Source organism: Trachymyrmex cornetzi, unplaced genomic scaffold (genome assembly GCF_001594075.2).
Source record: "Trachymyrmex cornetzi isolate Tcor2-1 unplaced genomic scaffold, Tcor1.1 scaffold488, whole genome shotgun sequence".
In the NCBI taxonomy this organism is placed as follows: domain Eukaryota; kingdom Metazoa; phylum Arthropoda; class Insecta; order Hymenoptera; family Formicidae; genus Trachymyrmex; species Trachymyrmex cornetzi.
This window is the reverse complement of record NW_017299706.1, coordinates 160,136-179,599: the sequence shown is the minus strand read 5'-3', so window position 1 is coordinate 179,599 and position 19,464 is coordinate 160,136. Positions and strand designations below refer to the sequence as shown.

Sequence of the window (19,464 nt, the reverse complement as noted above, 5' to 3'; positions counted from 1 at the left end):
CAAAATGGTACAGGACTTTTTGATTCAGTATAGGCTGTTCTACCCACGTATGACAAAAAATGCGGTAGTCGCCAAACACCCTGTATATATATTTATTTAAAAAAATTAGCCTTAAAACGAGAATAGATATTTAGATTCAATACAGGTCGGCGTGGGTTGGATACAGTTACATCCGGAAGTGGTACATAGACATAGTTGGTACATAGACGTTTTAACTTGTTATGGAAATCGAGAAAATAATAACGATAAGATCAATAGGAGGAGGTCAATGTTGCGATAGGAAGTAAAACTGCCACATAATTTAATAATATTACGCGTCTTCTCTTTTACTTCTTTTCCTCTCTCTCGATTACTGATTCGCGATATCTTTTGTCACGAGTGATACCAAAAGATTCAAGCGCAAGCATTTTCTTGCAACATTTTATCACGCCGGATACATAACGTATGTACATATTTTATCTTGTTTTGTTTTCCGCGTGCACAACACGTATACGAAAATAATTATTATTGGCGACATACGCCGCCTTGCGAAGCGGCTGAAAATCGGAGCCGTATCGCTCCGATTTACGACCTGTGCACTATACCATCTCTTGGGTGTGTACGTGATTTCAGGCATGGATGCGTGCAACGAAAGTGGACGCGCCATTTCTCGATCGCTCTTCTCTATCTAAAAGTGTCGGAAAACATTTTATTTCGGATCGACTCTTTCGCATCTCCCGAGATGCATCTAACATCTCGTACAATAATGATATAAATTCACAACTATGGGTTGATTTGATTAACCCTTGAATAATTTGCTAATGAATTTTTCAACAACTCAATCAATCAAATGATGCATTTAGTTATTCCAAATTAAATATTATTAAAAGATATTTTAGAATCTCAAGAGTTCTCTAAAAAAAGGAAGAAATTTGATCAAAGAGAGATTGGAACAATATTATAAAAAATCCCACATTCTAAGGTCTTAAATATACGCTTTTGAAGGTCCAAATATTAAAAGATTGACACGATGAAAATAAAAAAATATTGTTACAATCAAATATTGCATTTTCGTTATATTTCCGAATAAAAAAAGTATTAAATTTTTTATTTGATAATTTCTAGATAAAAAAAACTTTCTATTTCTCGATCTAAACTTTAGATTGTATTTTCTAACTATAAGACACAAAGTCCAGTTCTCCTATTGCGTCTATACATTATTTCCGATCAGTCCGTCAAATTGATCAAAGTTTCTACTCCAGTACACCAGTTTTCAACGTCTTGTTTGTTTAAATCTTGTTTTTTTTTTTTTATAGAGTATTTGTACGTACATGTACAGTACATCACACGTCTGTTCGGCGAGATCTGTCGATGCCTGACGAAGTACAAACAGTTATCAGTCGCCTTACGAGCGGTTGCTATGCGATATGGTAGGGGTTCCCGGAGTCACCTACTAGCTCTCGACCAGTCAGAAGTCAGTGTACGTAAGAGCCGGCCGGTCGTGCCGGCTCCTTTTCTTGTCTCTGTTTTCACGCATACGTTCTTCTCAACTCCTCCACGGCACCTTCGCAACTTTGTCGCTCTGAATTTCAAAGAGAGCCCGATACATCTCGCGAGAGATGCACTACGAGCAAGAAGAAAAAAAACAAATTAAATCTTCGTAAAGTACAGTAAACGTTCTCCAAAATCGAAGATTGATATCCGAATCCTGTTAAGCTCGGAATGACTCGTGCTGTAAAAATTCGTGACATTTTTGCAACGAAACAGTTTTCGAGAAACCGTAAGAAAGGTTTCTCGGTATCGGTCAGGAATCGGCTTTTCGAGTTTTATGATAGCGATACATTCGATTTAAATTCCGTGTTGCTATCGATATTGGTACCGGCATCGATTGCCGGCGCGAGAAATCCGAAGGAAAACAAACACCACATGAAGCAGACAGTTTTAAGAGAACTCTCTTAAAACAATCACGAGCGAAAAATGTGCGCAAACAATATGGCTTATAAATTGTATTGTATTGTGTATTGGCTTTGTTCATGTGAGGTCGTTATCAGCGAAACGTTATGATATGTACTTTTGTCCATATTGTAAACTCGCGTGCAAGTTAAGACACAGAAGTAAATCTGATCTTTCAGAATAAATCTTACCGCTCGATCGCATTGATGTAAATAATATTCTCCGATGTTTAATGGATCACAAATATACTGGATGGTCTGTTCGGAACTCTACGATTACCGGTGATATTGGCACGGAGTCACTGGAGTCACTAAGTTCCACTGCGGTACATGCAAGTTTTTGGATGAAAAAGATTCGATCGATACACGATATTCGAATCGGTTTTGCGAAGGAAAGTGATCATGACACAAGACGGAATCCAAGATGAGTCGAAGACATCTACGGGACAAACCAAATCAATGGTAAATAAAAATATTACATTTAAAACATATTTTTAATGTGATAATAAAATCTTATCCATTCAACTTATAAAAAAGTTTATTGAGATTTGATAAAAATGATTCTTCCAATATAATAAGACTGTAAACGCATATTATTCTCTTCACATATGTGATCGATTATTGCGTATTTTAAATTTTCAAAGTTTCGTGCGAAACCTGCATACAAGTTCTCGCAACATTTCACGAGAAGGCCACACAAGTGTTCATTATCCAATTTGTTGCACTTGCGTGTGGTTGCATTTTGCGAGTGCACCATTTTTATATTTGCGTTTTGCATTGGGGAGCTTTCCGAGGGTTGATGATGATGGTCTGTAAGGTTGTTTCTCTCGAGGCGATACATGACACGAATGAATTAACATTCCACGGTAATACGAAGGTCGGCCTGATAGCAGCGAACCTTCTGGTAAACCGCCTTGACAGTAAAAATAGGAACGATTATCGTAGACTGCGTTCAGTTATACTGAATATACATATATCGTTGATAAGGGCGATAAGAAATTGTTATGATACGCAGATACGAATTGCCGTCGTTTTGGCGATCTTCACAAGTTGAGTCGTTGAGTCCTCTATTTGTTTTAATAAGAGCTGTCTGCTATAACGAATACGAGCTGCATTTTCATACGATTGCAATGTCTTGTATTTTTGCACGGTTTTGTGAATAATGAGATGAATCAATTGAAGGAAAAAAAATGTAGTTGCTTTAAAAAAATATCTATGCAAAATGGATAATTTTTTAAATAAGCAACTATATATGTTTTTTTTCCGCCAATTGATTCATCTCATTATTCTGTTTATAAAAGTATTAAGGTACGATTATTAAAACATTAATAATTTACGAGTTATTTAATATTGCCATAATAAAGTATAAAATATCTCGTAAACTATTGGTTTTTTGATATCACTACCTTATTACTTTTATATGCAGAATAATTAGAGGAACCATATTGTGTAAAAAAAATCATACCATCTATTAAAAGAAGTGGAGGTAATCTCCATGTGATCTTGAAAAATCGAAAAAAAAAAATGATTTTATCATTATTTGTCTCTCTTTGAATTATATAATTTTTGTTTGAAACATTTTTCCCTACCGTGTTTAATTTGCGAGATATTCCGGTGTTTTGTTTTAGGTGCCCCACCCTATATATGAAAAATATTAATGAAAAGTATTAATTCTTTCAAGAGATAGCTTGAACACTTGGATTGCAAAATGTTACTATAAAAATTCGTATCGTTGTGTATCGCGTATTCTTTATATAATAATGTTATATAAATATTCATAATATTATAATAATATTATGAATATTTGTAACCTTTTATTATGGCTGTGTTATTCACTGTTAGTACTGAAATAATTTACGTTACGTATACTACAAATTTTCATACTCACAGTGAATAACGGAACGCAGCTTATAAAATATTTGATTTTTTAACGGTGGATGAAGAACATATATACATTCAGATTAATGATCTGTCAAAGATCACAAGTCACTTTCTTATTAGTATTTTCGCGTCACATCGCTTAATTTATTATAAGCGTGATAATTACAGAGGCTTTTTAGCGAAATTATATGATAATATTTCTTGGAACTAATGCTTAGATTCGCAGTAATAGAATTTTACCGTAGTTAATATAACGACGATGAATGAACAAATTTTTCTTTTCTTCAAGTGCAGACGCTTTGTTGAAGATAGACTGTGAATTTGTTGCCGAGTAGATGCAACAAACGGTGATAACTGCGATAATTTCCCTTTCCTTGATTCAGTACAATGTTATTAACGTTTCGTTAATGATATAACGAATATCAAGAAGTCTCTCTCACACATAGCTTCTTATCGTTTTAGTTTCCGTCCCTCTGCATCTTCTGTTCTCGACTTCAATTATTTTTTCTCGACATACAAATATTGATTGACCTTAAAATACTTAATTTTAGATTGTCATATTATTTCATTATATATTTAGTATTTATATAATTAATATCGGAAAGTGATATTACTGAATATAGAATTTAGAGATATGTAAAACATTATATATTTTTGATAATATATTCAAACATTATATATTTTTATATTAAGTTGTTCTTTTAAGATAATTATATTAACAAAATAAAGAGTTAAAATTTAAAGAATTTAGTCATATTTTTTTATGAAATACATTTTTAAATCTATTTTCTTTATTTGAATCTCCTTATCAAATTATGAGATTATTTTTAAGTGCAATAAACAAGGACTGACTATATTGCAAATTGCGATGGTCTTGCACAAGTCTTGCCATCTTAATGTTAATGTGATAACCTCGTTTCATTGTTTTTTATTTGTTTCATTGACTTTTTCAACAATTAATAATATTAATAACATTATTAATGATTTTCATGAAATTTAAACTTCCATCATGAAATGTTATTATTAATTTCATAATTATTTTTAGTAAAATTTCATGATTATTTTAACTTTCTTAAAATTATTTTTAATAATATATTGAAAGACATTCTCTTAGGCACCTTTTCAAAACAAACTAAGAAATGATTTTAAAAAATAGTTTAAAATTACATTTGCAACAAAAAAAAAGAACAAAATTTTGTACATTAATTTTTTTAATATATAATTATTTAAAGCAATAATATTTAATAATAAACATTAATTAAAGTGATATAGATGTATTATTTTATAAAATAAATTATTAATAATTAAGTCAGAAATGAACATGATTCTTTCCTTAGGATGACACGTTTGTATTTAAAATACAATCGCGATTATTATTTTGTCTCTGCTGAAAGACTGACAACAGTTATTTTATCAAAATGTGTCGAGAAGTTCAAGGTCCGTCTTGTAGCATACCGAACATGAGTGGCGTCGATTTATCAATTTTTATAGTTGCTATATAAATATGTCAACATTAATCATTTCATCGCTGATTGCGGACAAGCTTACACTTACAATTCGCACATATAGATGTCTGCATCGTAGAGAAGAACAGTTTGGCATGATGCAGCGATTATATAAACATATCTATTTATATGTGAAAAAATGTTTCACACTTGCACATATCTATATTGAACTCGATTATTGTTGGTAAACGTTTGATAAAAGCGAATGTAGGAAAGTTACGTTTGTTTTTTTTCAATTGGTGTTGTTATTTAACAGATTATTCTCGTCATCTTCACATTTCTTAAGTCATAAAAATTTATAATTAGTGCTATATTGTATAGGAGACGTGGAGAAATACCGTAACATGTAATTAATATCAAGTAAAATAATTTATTCTTATTCATCCTCAAAAATTTTGTCACCAACGATAAAAAATTAATGGTATATTCTAATTTAATAAAAAAAATCTAATTTCTAATTCTTTTATTTAATTTTACAAATTACAATGATAAACTATGTATACTCTGAAAAATGTAATATATTATTCGTTACATTTACAAGAAATTCTTCTTTCTGTGTATTTAATACATCATTTTTCGTATTATCGATAATTCGTGTGCACTTTCACAATGAGATAAAAATATCATTTCTTTTATATTATATCGCGGTATTTCTTGCGCCATTCAAATATCATGACCTCAGGATTTGCACTCTCAAACTTTGGATTCAACCTTAGAAGCATTACGAAATTTCTATGTCGAGAAAATCTCGTAAATTGTAATAGTAACGATGTGAGATTTTCCTAGTACATATAATATTGAATGTTTATCATTTCAAAAGTGATATTATCTAAAGACGGTTGCTAAGAAGAATTATACAATAAGTTTTAATTAAAATAATTATTTAGTTAGAATATATATCATTGTACATTTATTCTATGATTATTATCGTAGTTTTATAGAAAATCTAACATATATACATATATATATCAATATATTTTATATATTTACACTATTTATTTAAATTTATCGTGAAAAAATATTTCGAATGTCAAAAAGAGCTTTTTTCATGTATAAGTACTGACTTATCGCTGTATCCAGCTTCTTATGTCCAACAATTATTTAGCAGTTATTTAGCATGCACGATTGTCCGTACATTTACGCCATCACGGCAGGCAATAAAATTCATCATACGCGAATATTTTTATTTATAATATCAATAATAAACGCTTTTATATACACGTATTAATACCATCACGTATTTGTTTATCTTTCTTTTCTTTCTGTTTTTATACATTGCACTTATTTTACATAGTTACCCTAGAATAATTTTTTTTTTTCATGCGGCTTCTCTTTTCTTTATACTTTTATCAACAAAAAATGTATAAAGACAGAAGTTATCATCTCATAATGCACAAGTAAACATACATCAATTGGTTATGTTCACGAGATAATTTTTGTTTTCGGCAATTAACAATAAAGCGTTAATTTTGATCTATTTTTTAGTCCACTGTGGTCTGTTATTTAAATGATGAGACAAAAAGCGTTCTCCTTATATATTTTCAAGCTTATATATTTTTGCAAGACTCTTGCATCTCATCATTTATTGCTATTGTTTTGACATCGAGTTATAACAACTGAGCGATACGGAAGAATAAAATTGAAAACAAATTTTAAATAAATCCTAGTTTTATTTATAAATAATAATCAGGAGACACGATCGAGTCTCGGTGTTAAGACAAGTAAATTTTACCCGAGATGTATTTTAAGAATAATTGCAGAATCAATCGGTATCGATGCTTCATTGCTGACGAAGATGGGTCCACTTAGAGTGACTGAAGTTTACTTTAATCGCAACTACTAGTTAATGCTTTACCACAAACTTTATGATTCAAATAATTCATATCTGATAATAAACGTCGTGTATAAATCATTTACGTACTTACACGTTGAATAAAGATAATTATTTTTATTCAATCCGTTATATTACGATGCAATTGCTGAATGCATACATAAATGTGACCAAGAATATTGAAATCAACGTATTATTTTTAATTTCTCTTTAATTATAAATCCCGTGTATACAAATTTTATTAGTAAATTATTAACAATTATGTTTTAAAAATATTTCTGTCAATTTCCAAATAAAAAGATTTATTATATATTATTAATACTTATTATTCTCTTACTGTGAAGTGTTTACAATATAATAATTTAATTTGAATTCTAATAATAAATTGTCTTTTTATTAAATAATATATATTCACAGAGCATTTATGTACAGTTGCATATTAGCTGTGTCAGAAAAAACAAATGAAAAAGTTTTCTATTATTACCTATTTTTAAATACATAGTGCACTAACATTTAACACAATCGATTTCCGTACACAAACGGATCGTACAGACCTAGCGATAAATATTAGTTAATATATCATGTTATTGCGACCTATTATCGCATAGTGTTAACTTGATAAGATCAAATTGCGAGCAATATGATTGTTGAATTGACATTTATTGTATAAGATGACCTTTCTTATCGACACGATACTCGGTGCGATTGTTTAGAGACATTTAAATAAATTTTTTTGTTTTTGGTCATTGTACAGAAATGAACTTGTTACTCTCGCTGATAAAAATCTACGCTTGTACGTAGATTCCATTAAATAATAAAGCAATATTAATTTCTCCAAACATCTATCAGAGACGCTTACGCGACTTAAAAGTTGAGTATCACGCGAGTGTCTTTATAATGAGGATTAATTTTCTATTACATTTAGCAATGGGGATGCAGCGGTATGCAGATACAATCGCATTGACCCACGGAAGGACGACGAGAAAATTTATTTAAGCTACCGCAGAGTGGATAAATCTTTCTCTGGTAACAAATCCTACACACTAATCGCAACAGATATCATTAGATTAATGACATATGGCTCTCGGTTCCCGGAAAGTTTCTTTGAGATAGGATATAAAATCGGGCGAGGTGACGAGGTTGAATTTATGAAAGGGAAATGCTCATTTTGCCGAAGCAGAATATATATTCATCTCAAGTTACATGCTTGCGGTTTTGTTCGTTTAATGGCAAAAATTTTTTTTTTAGTATATACGATAAAAGAGAATTTGATAATCGCGATTCGATGTGTATAAAAAGATACGCGATCGTCGCGTTTATTCTCGAATTTTTCTCCACTTGTAGTTTCACCACACTTTTTGGACGTCTTACTGGGGATCAACTACGCAAGAAGTGCATTTCGAGACGCGATACGACGAATGCCGATGAGTGATGTCTATGCATGAGGTATGCGTCTACATACGTTACGTGACAAAGGATATCTAGTTGTGTATATTAAAGCGTCGAATGTCATTCTCTTTTTATCTTGTCATTTTATAGCTGTCAATAAAAAGCTAAATTGCGGTTGGCAATCGGTGCTCTCGAATCTCATTCGAATGTGCCCATCCGCCAAGTTACTTGAAGTGCTATTAATGAATGTTTTGTTAATAATGATTATTCGATCTTGTTTTGTTAGATATTATCACATTATAATTGAATTGATTTAAATTTTGTTATACAAATATTAACTAGATTAAATAATCGTTTTTTAAATCTCTGTATTTGTGTGATTAGTTTAGAAACTTTTTTCAAAAATATTGTAATTGACTTAAGATATATTTAAAAGGAAGATTTGTAATTAAAGGATTGAGAAAATTCAAGTTTTTTTTTTATTAGAGGTGAATCGAAATTAAATAGCAACACGGTATATTACTACAGCAGTAGATTAATTACTATGCCGTCGCTATTAACAATTTTATCTTTTATTATCTATTCATTATTCTGCAACTGTTTACATATAGAGCAACAGTTATTTCTTACGAAATCACTTCTTTCACACTGTATATTCGTAACGTTGTCGGGATAACAATTAATTTTCGAGTAAGGTTTTCATGTGTTGATCATCACGGTTTCTTCATTAGAAATATAAAATCATTCTCTTGAAAACCGTGTAGCTTTCGCAGATTTCCATTCCGGCTAAATATAAACTGCGATTTTATTTGCTCTTGGCAAGAAGTCGATCCTCGTCGGCCTCGAACCCGAGACATGACGTTTGCGTGCAAATGTATCGATGAATTATTAATTAGTGTTTTATTCGATCTCTATTTACATTTTTGTGAATATTTTTGGACTGCAACAGATGGTTATGTAAATCTAGATTTTATTTTAAATTAACGAAATTTGAAAGCTCACTGCTATACAAACAATTCTTAATAATCTGTACAGAGTGTACAATTTTTTTCGTAATAATTTTTGTTATTAAGGAAAATGCAGAGAAAAAAAGTTTCGATTAAAAGAGTAAAACGAACATTTAAACGCATTCTCATAGTAGCTTTAGACAAAAAATTTACAGCCTTTCACACAATAACTTGATAATGTGTAATTTATCGTTTTATGAATAAACGTGAATTGAATCAATTCAAGTAAAATCCAAATAACTAATGTCTATATAATTGCTTGTCGGAGTGATAAGAAGAACGTACGTAAATTCTGTCAGTTTATCAGGCTTTTAATGGCGCTAAATTTCTCAATTCATCATTGATTATCTGAGAAATTAGATAGTGCCTATAACAATTCGAGCATGTAATCGTGATTTGAGCTCTTGCAGTTCAATTAATATTCAAGTCATAATATCTGGCTTTTCTAATTTTCCGCATTCTATAAACAACAAAGCAACACATAATTAAATAGCAGATGAAAATTGTGAATAAAAATGAGTTTTCTTCTGTTGCTTTTTTCAATGAATTCTTTCTCCATCGAATGGACACCTTCTTTAAATACTACAGCTTATTCTTATTATACTTTTATATTTTTTATTTCCTTAGAAATCTATAATATTTAATTTGCTAATTTATATGTGATATAATAGGATTGTACGGTAATTTAACTCTTAACACTTCAACTGCAATTTATGCATCCAGTTATAAAGCAGTAATTGCTTCAAAGATTTGACCTTGTACATTACGAGAACTTTAATTTTTTTGATAGAGAATTGGGGGGTTCTTACGAGTAACACGATTCATCATCTCTCCGCATAATTTGTTATTAATCAATTAGAGAGCGGGATCTCGATGATGATTGGGCAATCTCCTTGCGGATCGCGAAAGAGAGCGATAAATCTGTCGCGATAAATTGCGACGGTGCCCCAGCTACGGGTCAAGTAGTTACGATTTAAACTGTGTCGGTGAATGATCGCACGGAAATAAAACGTCGCCCTTCTCCCCCCCCCTCTCTCACTCTCTCTCTCTTTCACAATGAGACGAAAATAGATTCACTGGAAACGTTGTATCTTTTAAAGTGTGCCTGAGGTCTTCTAATCTTTAAGACAGTTAAATCGAAAAATCGGTATAATTGTCACCATATAGAATTATCGTAGCGTATCATACGTAAAGTTATTGAAACTTCTATCCAGATTTTATAAAGAACGTATGGTGTTATTAGTTCTTTAATTATCAAAATTGATTAAACAAAATTTTGAAGATACTTTTTTACTTATTAATTTGTACATGATATTAATTTTATCTCTTCTACATAATACAATACGACATTGCTATATAGGGTATCTATAAAGTCTGACCCAGATTCTATATTTCGAAAATGGCTGTAGATATGGAAAAATATTTCATAGGAAAGTTGTAGGATATAAGGATATTAAGAGAGACATATGGATTCGAGCTTGAGTGATCTTCTCAAGGCTAGGTCAATGTTATTCAAGTTCATGATCTGGATAACATTTGTCAAGATCATGGCCATTGGAAGTTATTCACTTTTTACGGTAAAAATTCATTTAAAAATGAAAATAAAAGGCACAACCTCCAATAATCTTGATCTTAACAAATGTTATCCAGGTTATGATCTTGAACTTTAGGAGATTTTCTAGCCGTCGGACACGTTAGATAACGCTAATGCCAGCGATACTGTAACGTTCAAACCTTGTAACTCGACAAATAGAGGAAAGTCGCCGATATCACTTTGCTTTTAGACAATGTTTCTTAAACAAAAGGTAAAAATAAAACTTTACAAACATAGGTAAGTACAAACTAAAAAGTGTTCTATCAGATAGTATAAGCAGTTTTTATAATACTATTTGCAATTTTGCAATAATTAAGTTTTTCGTAAGTTATGCAAAAATGAGCGTTTGACAAAATGGGCTCCAAAACTGACACAGTAGGCAGTAATGCTACGTATTCATATTCTTTTTATTTTACAAGCATTATCTGTATAAAGTTCCTACAAATGAATGTACATAAGATTTTCCAGAATCATTTTACTTTGTTATAATAAAACATTTTTATTGAATTATATACATATTTACTTTATGCTGTTCTGCAAGATGCAAATATGTAACGCGATAGTTTTTCAAGAGTTTTCCCATGTATGTACGATTGCCTTCAGCTCTAATAGAGCTATTTGACACTATAAAGCAGCATTATAAAGATTAAGTTAGCTCATGATCTGTTTTACAGACAGGCGTGGCGGTTTACGCTGCACCTCAATTAAAATCGTATTATGAAAAAACTAAGAGAGAAAAAAATAATATAAATAAAACTGATTTAGGAAACTACAATTATTTAAAACGACGTAGTATTAATAATACTGTCATTATTATTTAAACTACGCAATTTGCAAAAGAAAATCGTAAAAATTTTATTTTTACATTCGTATTAGAATTTATTTTTAGCTGATTTAATATAGAAAAAAGCTACAAATATATACGAATTATGAATTTGTACTTCTTTAATTAGCTAAATAGATCATGATTTTATTAGTATTAATAAAGTGCAATAATTAGTTTTTGAGAAACAAGGGAGTGTCGTTTTAAGAGATCTATGTCGATATCAGCGACTTTCCTCTTATTAATTAAAAAAGGCTTCATTGTAGTGTTTTGAAAAGCTACAAGAATATACAATAAAAAATGAGAGGTTCCATTTAAGAAAACATTAGTCACATTGACCTAGCCTTGAGAAGGTCATTTAAGGTCAAGTCCATATTTTCATCGTGTTTTCCTTAATATCCTATCACTTTCGTATAAAACATTCTTCCATATCTACGACTGTTTCCAAGATATAGGGGCTGGGTCAGACTTTATCGTGTATATACTATTAAGCGATAGATTTGATCTGTTAAATTGATATCGTTAAATCCCTCGCAAAGAACATGGCTTTATTACAATGGAATCAATTGGGAATCGCACCTTGGTTTTTCATTCTTAATAATTCCGTCGATAAAAATTGCCTGGAGTAAAACATTATTGCTCAGCATTGTTGCTGACATCTGCAAACACTTGAACTAACTCGCAGTTACCGCAAATAAGGTAAAGAAGTTCGCAACAACGGATTCTAAGCCTGTGGCAAATTTTTTGCTGTAGATTCTATAGAAGTTGTTCGGTTTTCCGTCGATTAATCTAATCTGATTTATGTATATATTTTTTCTGTCTCAATTATAAACGCACATGCAGAAATAAACTTGCGCGAGCAATTTGCAGCAGTCCCATAGTTGACTCTCTAAGATCGAATGTTGCATATTTATATAAGTTTACTTTAAAATTAAATTTGAAATAAATTTGAAGTAAATTCGGGATCTGTGCAGATTAGTTATACCTATTTAAGAATTGAAGATGGAAATGTATGCAGAGCATTAAACATTGAAATATATGGTACTTCTAATCAAAAAGGCTATACGTCGATATGTGTATCGATAGTGTGGATATCGATAAATTTGTTATTTATAAATCATTTTTTTTAGCAAAAGCAATAAAAAAATTGTTTTTTTAATTATAACACCGTTCCTAATCGCGAAAACAACACATAGATGATATTGAATTATCTACAACATAAATTCCAATAATTTTATACACGTGTGTATATATATATATATATATATATATACATAGACTACACTATATTGTAATGTAACTATATATAATAAGTATTTACAATGTATCTATAGTAAAGCAAATATTTCTATTGAGAAAGAATTTATTTGAGATCTACGAGGAATCTGTGACACGAAAAATTCGTGATTTTTTAAAAAATTTGAATTTTTCTTTAAGTATCTGTGAGATTATAAGCTCCTTTGTGTGTGTTACATACCATCACTGAGGCCAATAGCCTTAAAGCTCATGCCGAGTCTCGTCTTATGTAATGATTATTATCCATCGCGACTGCCTAGACTTTCAATAGACGCTATCAGACGCGACTGGACGCGACGCACGCCTTAACACGTGTGTGTCTGAAGCGTAGCCATAGCGAGGCGTGTACATGGAAAAATGAAGAAACCTGTCTGTCACTTCGGGATCGCTTCAAATTTGACCTCTTTACGTACGCTGCCTTTTCCCCGCTGAGTTACGGTCGTGAAACCGGTTTAATATCAATTTGATGTTCGCATCTAACACAAAACGATATTGTTTTACTATATTTTCTGGATCATCTTATATCAATTGACGAATATATCAAACTTATTATTTCTTGAGAAAGTTATTATTAATGATTGTGAATTATTAAGAGATTGAAAGATATTTTTCTACATCAGCGTACAGTTTGATTGAAGAACTTTCATCCGACGAACGTGAGATACGCGCTTTCGAAAGCACCAGTTACATAAATCGAAGCGAGTTATTTTTTCACGCGGCCTTAAATTTAAAATCGCCGCGTTCGATGTCGTAACTTAGAGATGAAAATAAATACTGATAAATCGTTTGTTTGTCGATTACTTGCCGAATATTTGTCCAGACTTGCAGCAAGACATGGTAAGTTCGCGCAGGATTCGTACGTACGCGAGCGAAGTGTCACCTTAGCGCGCACGTTCAAGAGATGAGGAATTGATTCGTGGCCAATTGAGCGTGTATTTATATCGTTCCAATTTTCTCACAGTGGTGTGTGCTGTGATTTTCTAACTAAGCGCACTCTCGAATCTATTGCAAGTAGTATCGCGCGGCGACCTCGATTATTATTCGATTGTTATTCTTTTATTACATGATTCCGTCGTGTGTTTGCGATTTTTTTGTGTGTGAACTTAGAATTATCATTGCACGATATAACGGTGAATTCTTTTTCTGAAGCGAAAGATCGTCTGTACTTATCTCGTACGTGCGTTTCGATAAATAGGTTATGAATGAATCTGGCAACGATAAAACATGATTTATATCGTTACATATTCAAATAACGATCGAGTTGCATTTTACTTGCTAGTCACTGTCGACGGCCAGTTATAGCTTTCATAATGCCAAAAATAATCATTACTTGTGTACGATAGCAAAGAATGTGTAAGAGAAGACTGTTTGATCTTCCTCTTGTCTCATAAATAGTCATACGTCAATATCCAAACGTCTTAAAATCTTCGATCATGTTGTTTTTGTTAAGCTCAGCTGTTTTTGTTAAGAATATAAAATTGTATAAATCCGAATAATTTATAATTAAAAAAAATTTTTGGATATACGTATTTATAAAGAATAAAAAAAGCTGCAATTGAAGGTGGACTTTGCGCGTAGAATGCTGCATGTGGGTCGTAATGACCGATCATTTGTATTTCCTGTAGCACTGCTTCGATACGCGCAATATTATGGCCATGAGCCAATGTTGTGACTCTCGTTACTATTAATGACGAGCTACGTCATTAATGCATGTTTGTGTCAACTTTTTGTTTTCCTTTGCTTTTGTATTTTTACTTGTGTACCGTTAACAAGCTATTAACGAGCTAACTTCAATTATGTATTGCGAACTCGACTCGCGATCGACAAAATAAAGATGATTAATTATAGGATCGTAAATCCTGGGCAACAACTCTCGGCAAGACATTATAATAGGAAAAATATGTTTAGTGCAATTACATTTGACTAATAATCTCGATTATTATCTTCTTGAGAAAAAAAAAACAAAAATTAATTATCGTTTTTAATATCTGATGATTGATACGATCGTGTCGCGAGAGATCGTTTGCGATAAAAAATTTTTACGTTACATTTTGTGGCAACAATTAATGACGTACAGATAGATAAGAAAAAATACCTATAGATCTTAAACTTTTTTAAAATTCCACTCCAATGTATATGTATATCTTATATCTAATCTCTAGCATTTTCATGGTTTAATTTTCCAATTTTCGCAATTGCAAATTGGATTCAACTCCGTCGCTTTATTTTCCAGAACGGTAATTCAGCCAGCGTGCCGGCAGGCCGAGACAACGACTCGACCTCGCCTTTGCCCTTGGAGGGCAGGCACGCTGAAGAAACAGCCAGCTCCACTGTCCTCAAAATGGGCAGCATGGACTCAGCAGGCAACGCTCGTGGTCCTTCCTGTGGTTTAGTCAGCTCTCTTCTTCCTAGTAACTGTCGAGGTAGTGCGGAGGCGTTCGCCCGATGTCTTCATCGACGATTGAAATCATTGGGCAACGAGAACGGTTCACCCGAACGAACCGCGGATGCCGCCAAACCGTGCGAAACCTCTTGGCTGCATCCGTCATCGAGCAGTCGGCACGTAATTGCCAATAATCAACATCCAACATCCAGCATTCTTCAACATCCAACATCCAGCATTCTTCAACATCAGCCGCGTCATAGTTCGGAATCGGATCTCTTTTACGACATTGAAGTGGAAGAGGCGGAAATGGATGGACCGGGATCACCTCCCGAAGAAGCAACTGCCGCCGAATTGGCGCATATGCTGGTGAACCCGGAGATCCTGAAGGCGAGTCATCACGACGCCTGTCATTGCTCGCCTAGCGGAACCAAGATGACGTCTGCTGTCACAAGTGTTCGTCAAGATCCTGAGTCCTGCGTGTTTGCATCCCCAATAACTGGTACACCACCCGATAGTGATTCCTCGGAGATGTTTTTCGATCCAGAATCCTCCGATGCTGACAAATCGAGAGCAGAAATCTATTTCGATCCTATTAGTACTTCAGACAGTGAGGTCATGAATCTCTCTAACACTTCCGTTCCCGCGAGGACCAAGCTCGCATTGAACGGACGCAAGCGGGCGAATATGAATCTGGAACGCTGCGATGACACAACATCTGAATCGAGTTGCTCCTCGAGAAGAAATCCTACGTCTTGCGAAAATCGGCAAGAGGGACTAATCTGCAGCTCGGAAGACTCACTGAACGGTAGAAGCTCTCAAGAGACGACATCACCCAGCCATGAGTCTCTATGGAGCACGTTCGACGACAGTACTGTATCGCTGCAGGATGAGAGTCCACTCAGAACTATTCAGGATTCTGTTATTCCTCGTATCTGTTTGCCTAAATCACATTCTGACTCTGAATTACCGAATAATGGTATCGGCACGACAGTAGTATTTAACAAACTCGATAGACGGGATGAGGAGGAAGAGGAGAATGTGGATGAACATGAAATTGATGAAATTGACGCTGTCAATGGTATATCACAGAATGTGACGTGCAATATCAGGAATGGTAGTCTTTTCACGACACAAGATGTCGAGAATGATAGAGATCTAACAAAAGATGATTCTTTTAATGGTGCTGAAGACTTAATTAACATGATTGAGGATAAGAACAAGGAAAAATTGGATTCTGAAACAATCTCATTAAATAACTCGTCACAGTTAAAAGTGGAAGAAGTTGCCAGTGATACTGATACTGATCATTCATCTTATAGTAGTACCATCGATATTTCGGATGCGTTTACATTGGAATGTTCGAACGATGCAACAGTGATTGAGGAGATCTCGAGGGACGAGATGAAGTTAAAAATCGAGAAAGACATCGCGCTAAACGACAGCGACGAAGAGAAGCTGTGCCTGTTACTGAAGAAACTTGGCAATAGTTCTACCGCGAAGGATGAGGATTCATCGCCGGAACAAGAAACCCAAAGCGAGACGGTGGAGGAAGAGGAAGATAGACCACAACGAGTTCGAAGGTGTTCCTCACTGAAGACAGGAAAAACGCCACCGGGCACGCCGCATAGAAAGAAGATTGTCAGATTCGCGGACAAGCTTGGTCTCGATTTGGCCGATGTGAGAACGTTCCTGGACGAGATACCGAAGATACCCAATTCCGCGTATAGCGACCTGATCTACGATGACATCTTTCGACCGCAGGACAGCAATTCGGATAACACGACATCCATCAGCGATGACTGGTGTGACCGTTATCAGAATGATGGCAGGCGCAGATCTACGTCAGCGATACCCAGAAAGATCGACCGAATGCTAGTGCCGCTTTTTCAACAGCCAGGCGGTATGCCGAACTTTCTTGATATGGTGCGCGAGCGTCGGGTTTGTTTAGAAAATGTGGTGGTACAGGATCCGGTGACCCTGGCGATCCAGGGCACAGTGCGCGTAATCAATCTCGATTTCCATAAATCTGTACATGTGCGGTACACCCTTAATTCGTGGCGGAACTTCAGCGACCTGCAGGCAACCTATGTGCCTAACTCGTGTGACGGCTTCAGCGACAAATTCTCCTTTATCCTGTATTGTCACACGTTACCGGTTGGTCAGAGACTCGAGTTTGCAGTCCGATTCCAATGCAAGGGTGCACAACATTGGGATAACAACGCTGGTGCCAATTACTGCTTCCAGTGTCTGCCAGCTTCGTCAACAACCGGATATATACCGATCACCATTGACGAATGTCGCCGCGGAAGCTGGTCGCCAATATTCTATTGATGGATCGTGCGTTTGTCCAATTCGATGATATGACAATGGCTTGATGGCTCCGGGAAGCAGACTGAAGAGGCTGTTGAAAAGGCTGACGGTGCGAACTTGCAGTACTCGACTTGGTTTTTATACATTCTTCTTAAATAAGTGCTTTGTAACGAAATATGTAAAATGGAACGTTTAGAGTCCATTACTGTTGTCTACTGCTTCAGGGAGCTCTCGGAGAGTTTTCGGAATATTGATAATCTTTGTAAAAATATCAGACGTCAAACATCATTGAAATGATACTCTTTAGAAAGGAAAGATTGTAGTGTAATAGCAATTTTAATTCTTTTTTTTAACAGACGACTGTAGAAATAGTTAAACGAGTGAAAAACATTTGATTATGGATTATGGGAACAACGATGGGAGCAATAATGCTACGATGAATTGTTTTTCTAATGAACGGACGTGAAATTGCTCAATTATCAAATAATTCTAATATTTTTCATTGAATTTGTTAATTGATTTAATATTTTGGAAACAGAAAAATAATATATAAAACATACATATACTGTATAAATACAATAAAATATGAAAAGTGTCTGTACATATGTTCAGATGTGGGGCCTTTATAAGCCTGCTTTTTGATCTACAAAATGATACTAACTGATCATTTTCAGAAAATACTACATGATTTAATAACTCATATTAACATCACACTACTGTCAAATAGACAAATACTTTTTTACTTTTCGAAATCTACTTCTTTCGCAAAAGTATTTCTCGAAAGATTGTGAAAATGAGTTTCGCCCGCCATATAGTTTATCTCAAAACTGTATTTGTTAAGCAATGGAGATTATTGAAAACTAGAGTCCTTTTAACGAAGCAGAAAACGAATATTCATCTGAGAGTTCAAAGTTGTGAAATGGCCTGAATATAATTGACAGGAAACGCTAAGTATAAATAGACGGTTTAAACGTTCCTATGGAGTATCTTTGCAGAGTTTATGTCGAAGTTAAAGATGACAGATCATTTATTCGATCGCAAGGCGGAACTATCGCGTGTGGCCGCAGTTTTGTTTAGCGTTATCCAATACAACGACGATAGACGATAATAAAACGAACGCTGATATAATAATATTAGTTCTTATTAGCGACATTGTACAAGTTTAGACATCATCGTAGAGGATAGATGTTCCATAAGATATTACATATCAAGATATTTATATTTTTTTCGGAATATTGTGTTCGGTATTGTGACTGAAACGTTTGAATAAAACGTACGATTTAAATTTAATTATCTTTAAAAATATATGATTAGATATATGATAAGATGATGCTTTTTAAAGATACGTTAATATTTCAATTTAATATATAACAAATATTTCAATTCTTTTCAATCGCCTATTCTCGTTGCCAAATATACAGGGTGGGCCATCTATTGGTACGTTTTTAAAAATGCGATCAAATGAGCATACATTGATATTTTTTATTAATTTTTTTTAGAGGGAGCCACAT

The 19,464-nt window shown here is 33.5% G+C and overlaps 2 protein-coding genes across 5 annotated transcripts in view; one reads left to right on the top strand and one right to left on the bottom strand.

Moving 5' to 3' along the window:
- LOC108765416 (uncharacterized) overlaps positions 1-1,557 on the bottom strand; it is a 4,367-nt gene extending 2,810 nt beyond the window's left edge. The window contains exon 1 of the mRNA XM_018514126.1: positions 1,311-1,557. The gene's annotated coding sequence lies outside the window, so the exon portion shown is untranslated. The remainder of the gene's footprint in view (positions 1-1,310) is intronic.
- The window catches only part of Gbs-76A (Glycogen binding subunit 76A), a 22,827-nt gene extending 4,341 nt beyond the window's left edge, over positions 1-18,486 (top strand). The window contains exons 1-4 of one of the 4 annotated variants that reach the window (XM_018514116.1): positions 2,329-2,393; positions 8,074-8,174; positions 8,493-8,594; positions 15,491-18,486. In XM_018514116.1, coding sequence (XP_018369618.1) covers positions 8,580-8,594; positions 15,491-17,974 — 2,499 coding nt within the window. In that variant the 5' untranslated portion in view covers positions 2,329-2,393; positions 8,074-8,174; positions 8,493-8,579 and the 3' untranslated portion in view covers positions 17,975-18,486. Of the gene's footprint in view, positions 1-1,689; positions 2,394-8,073; positions 8,175-8,492; positions 8,595-15,490 lie in introns of those variants that run through there. The other 3 variants (XM_018514117.1, XM_018514115.1, XM_018514118.1) reach the window with 3 other exon arrangements.
- The last annotated feature ends 978 nt before the right edge of the window (positions 18,487-19,464 follow it).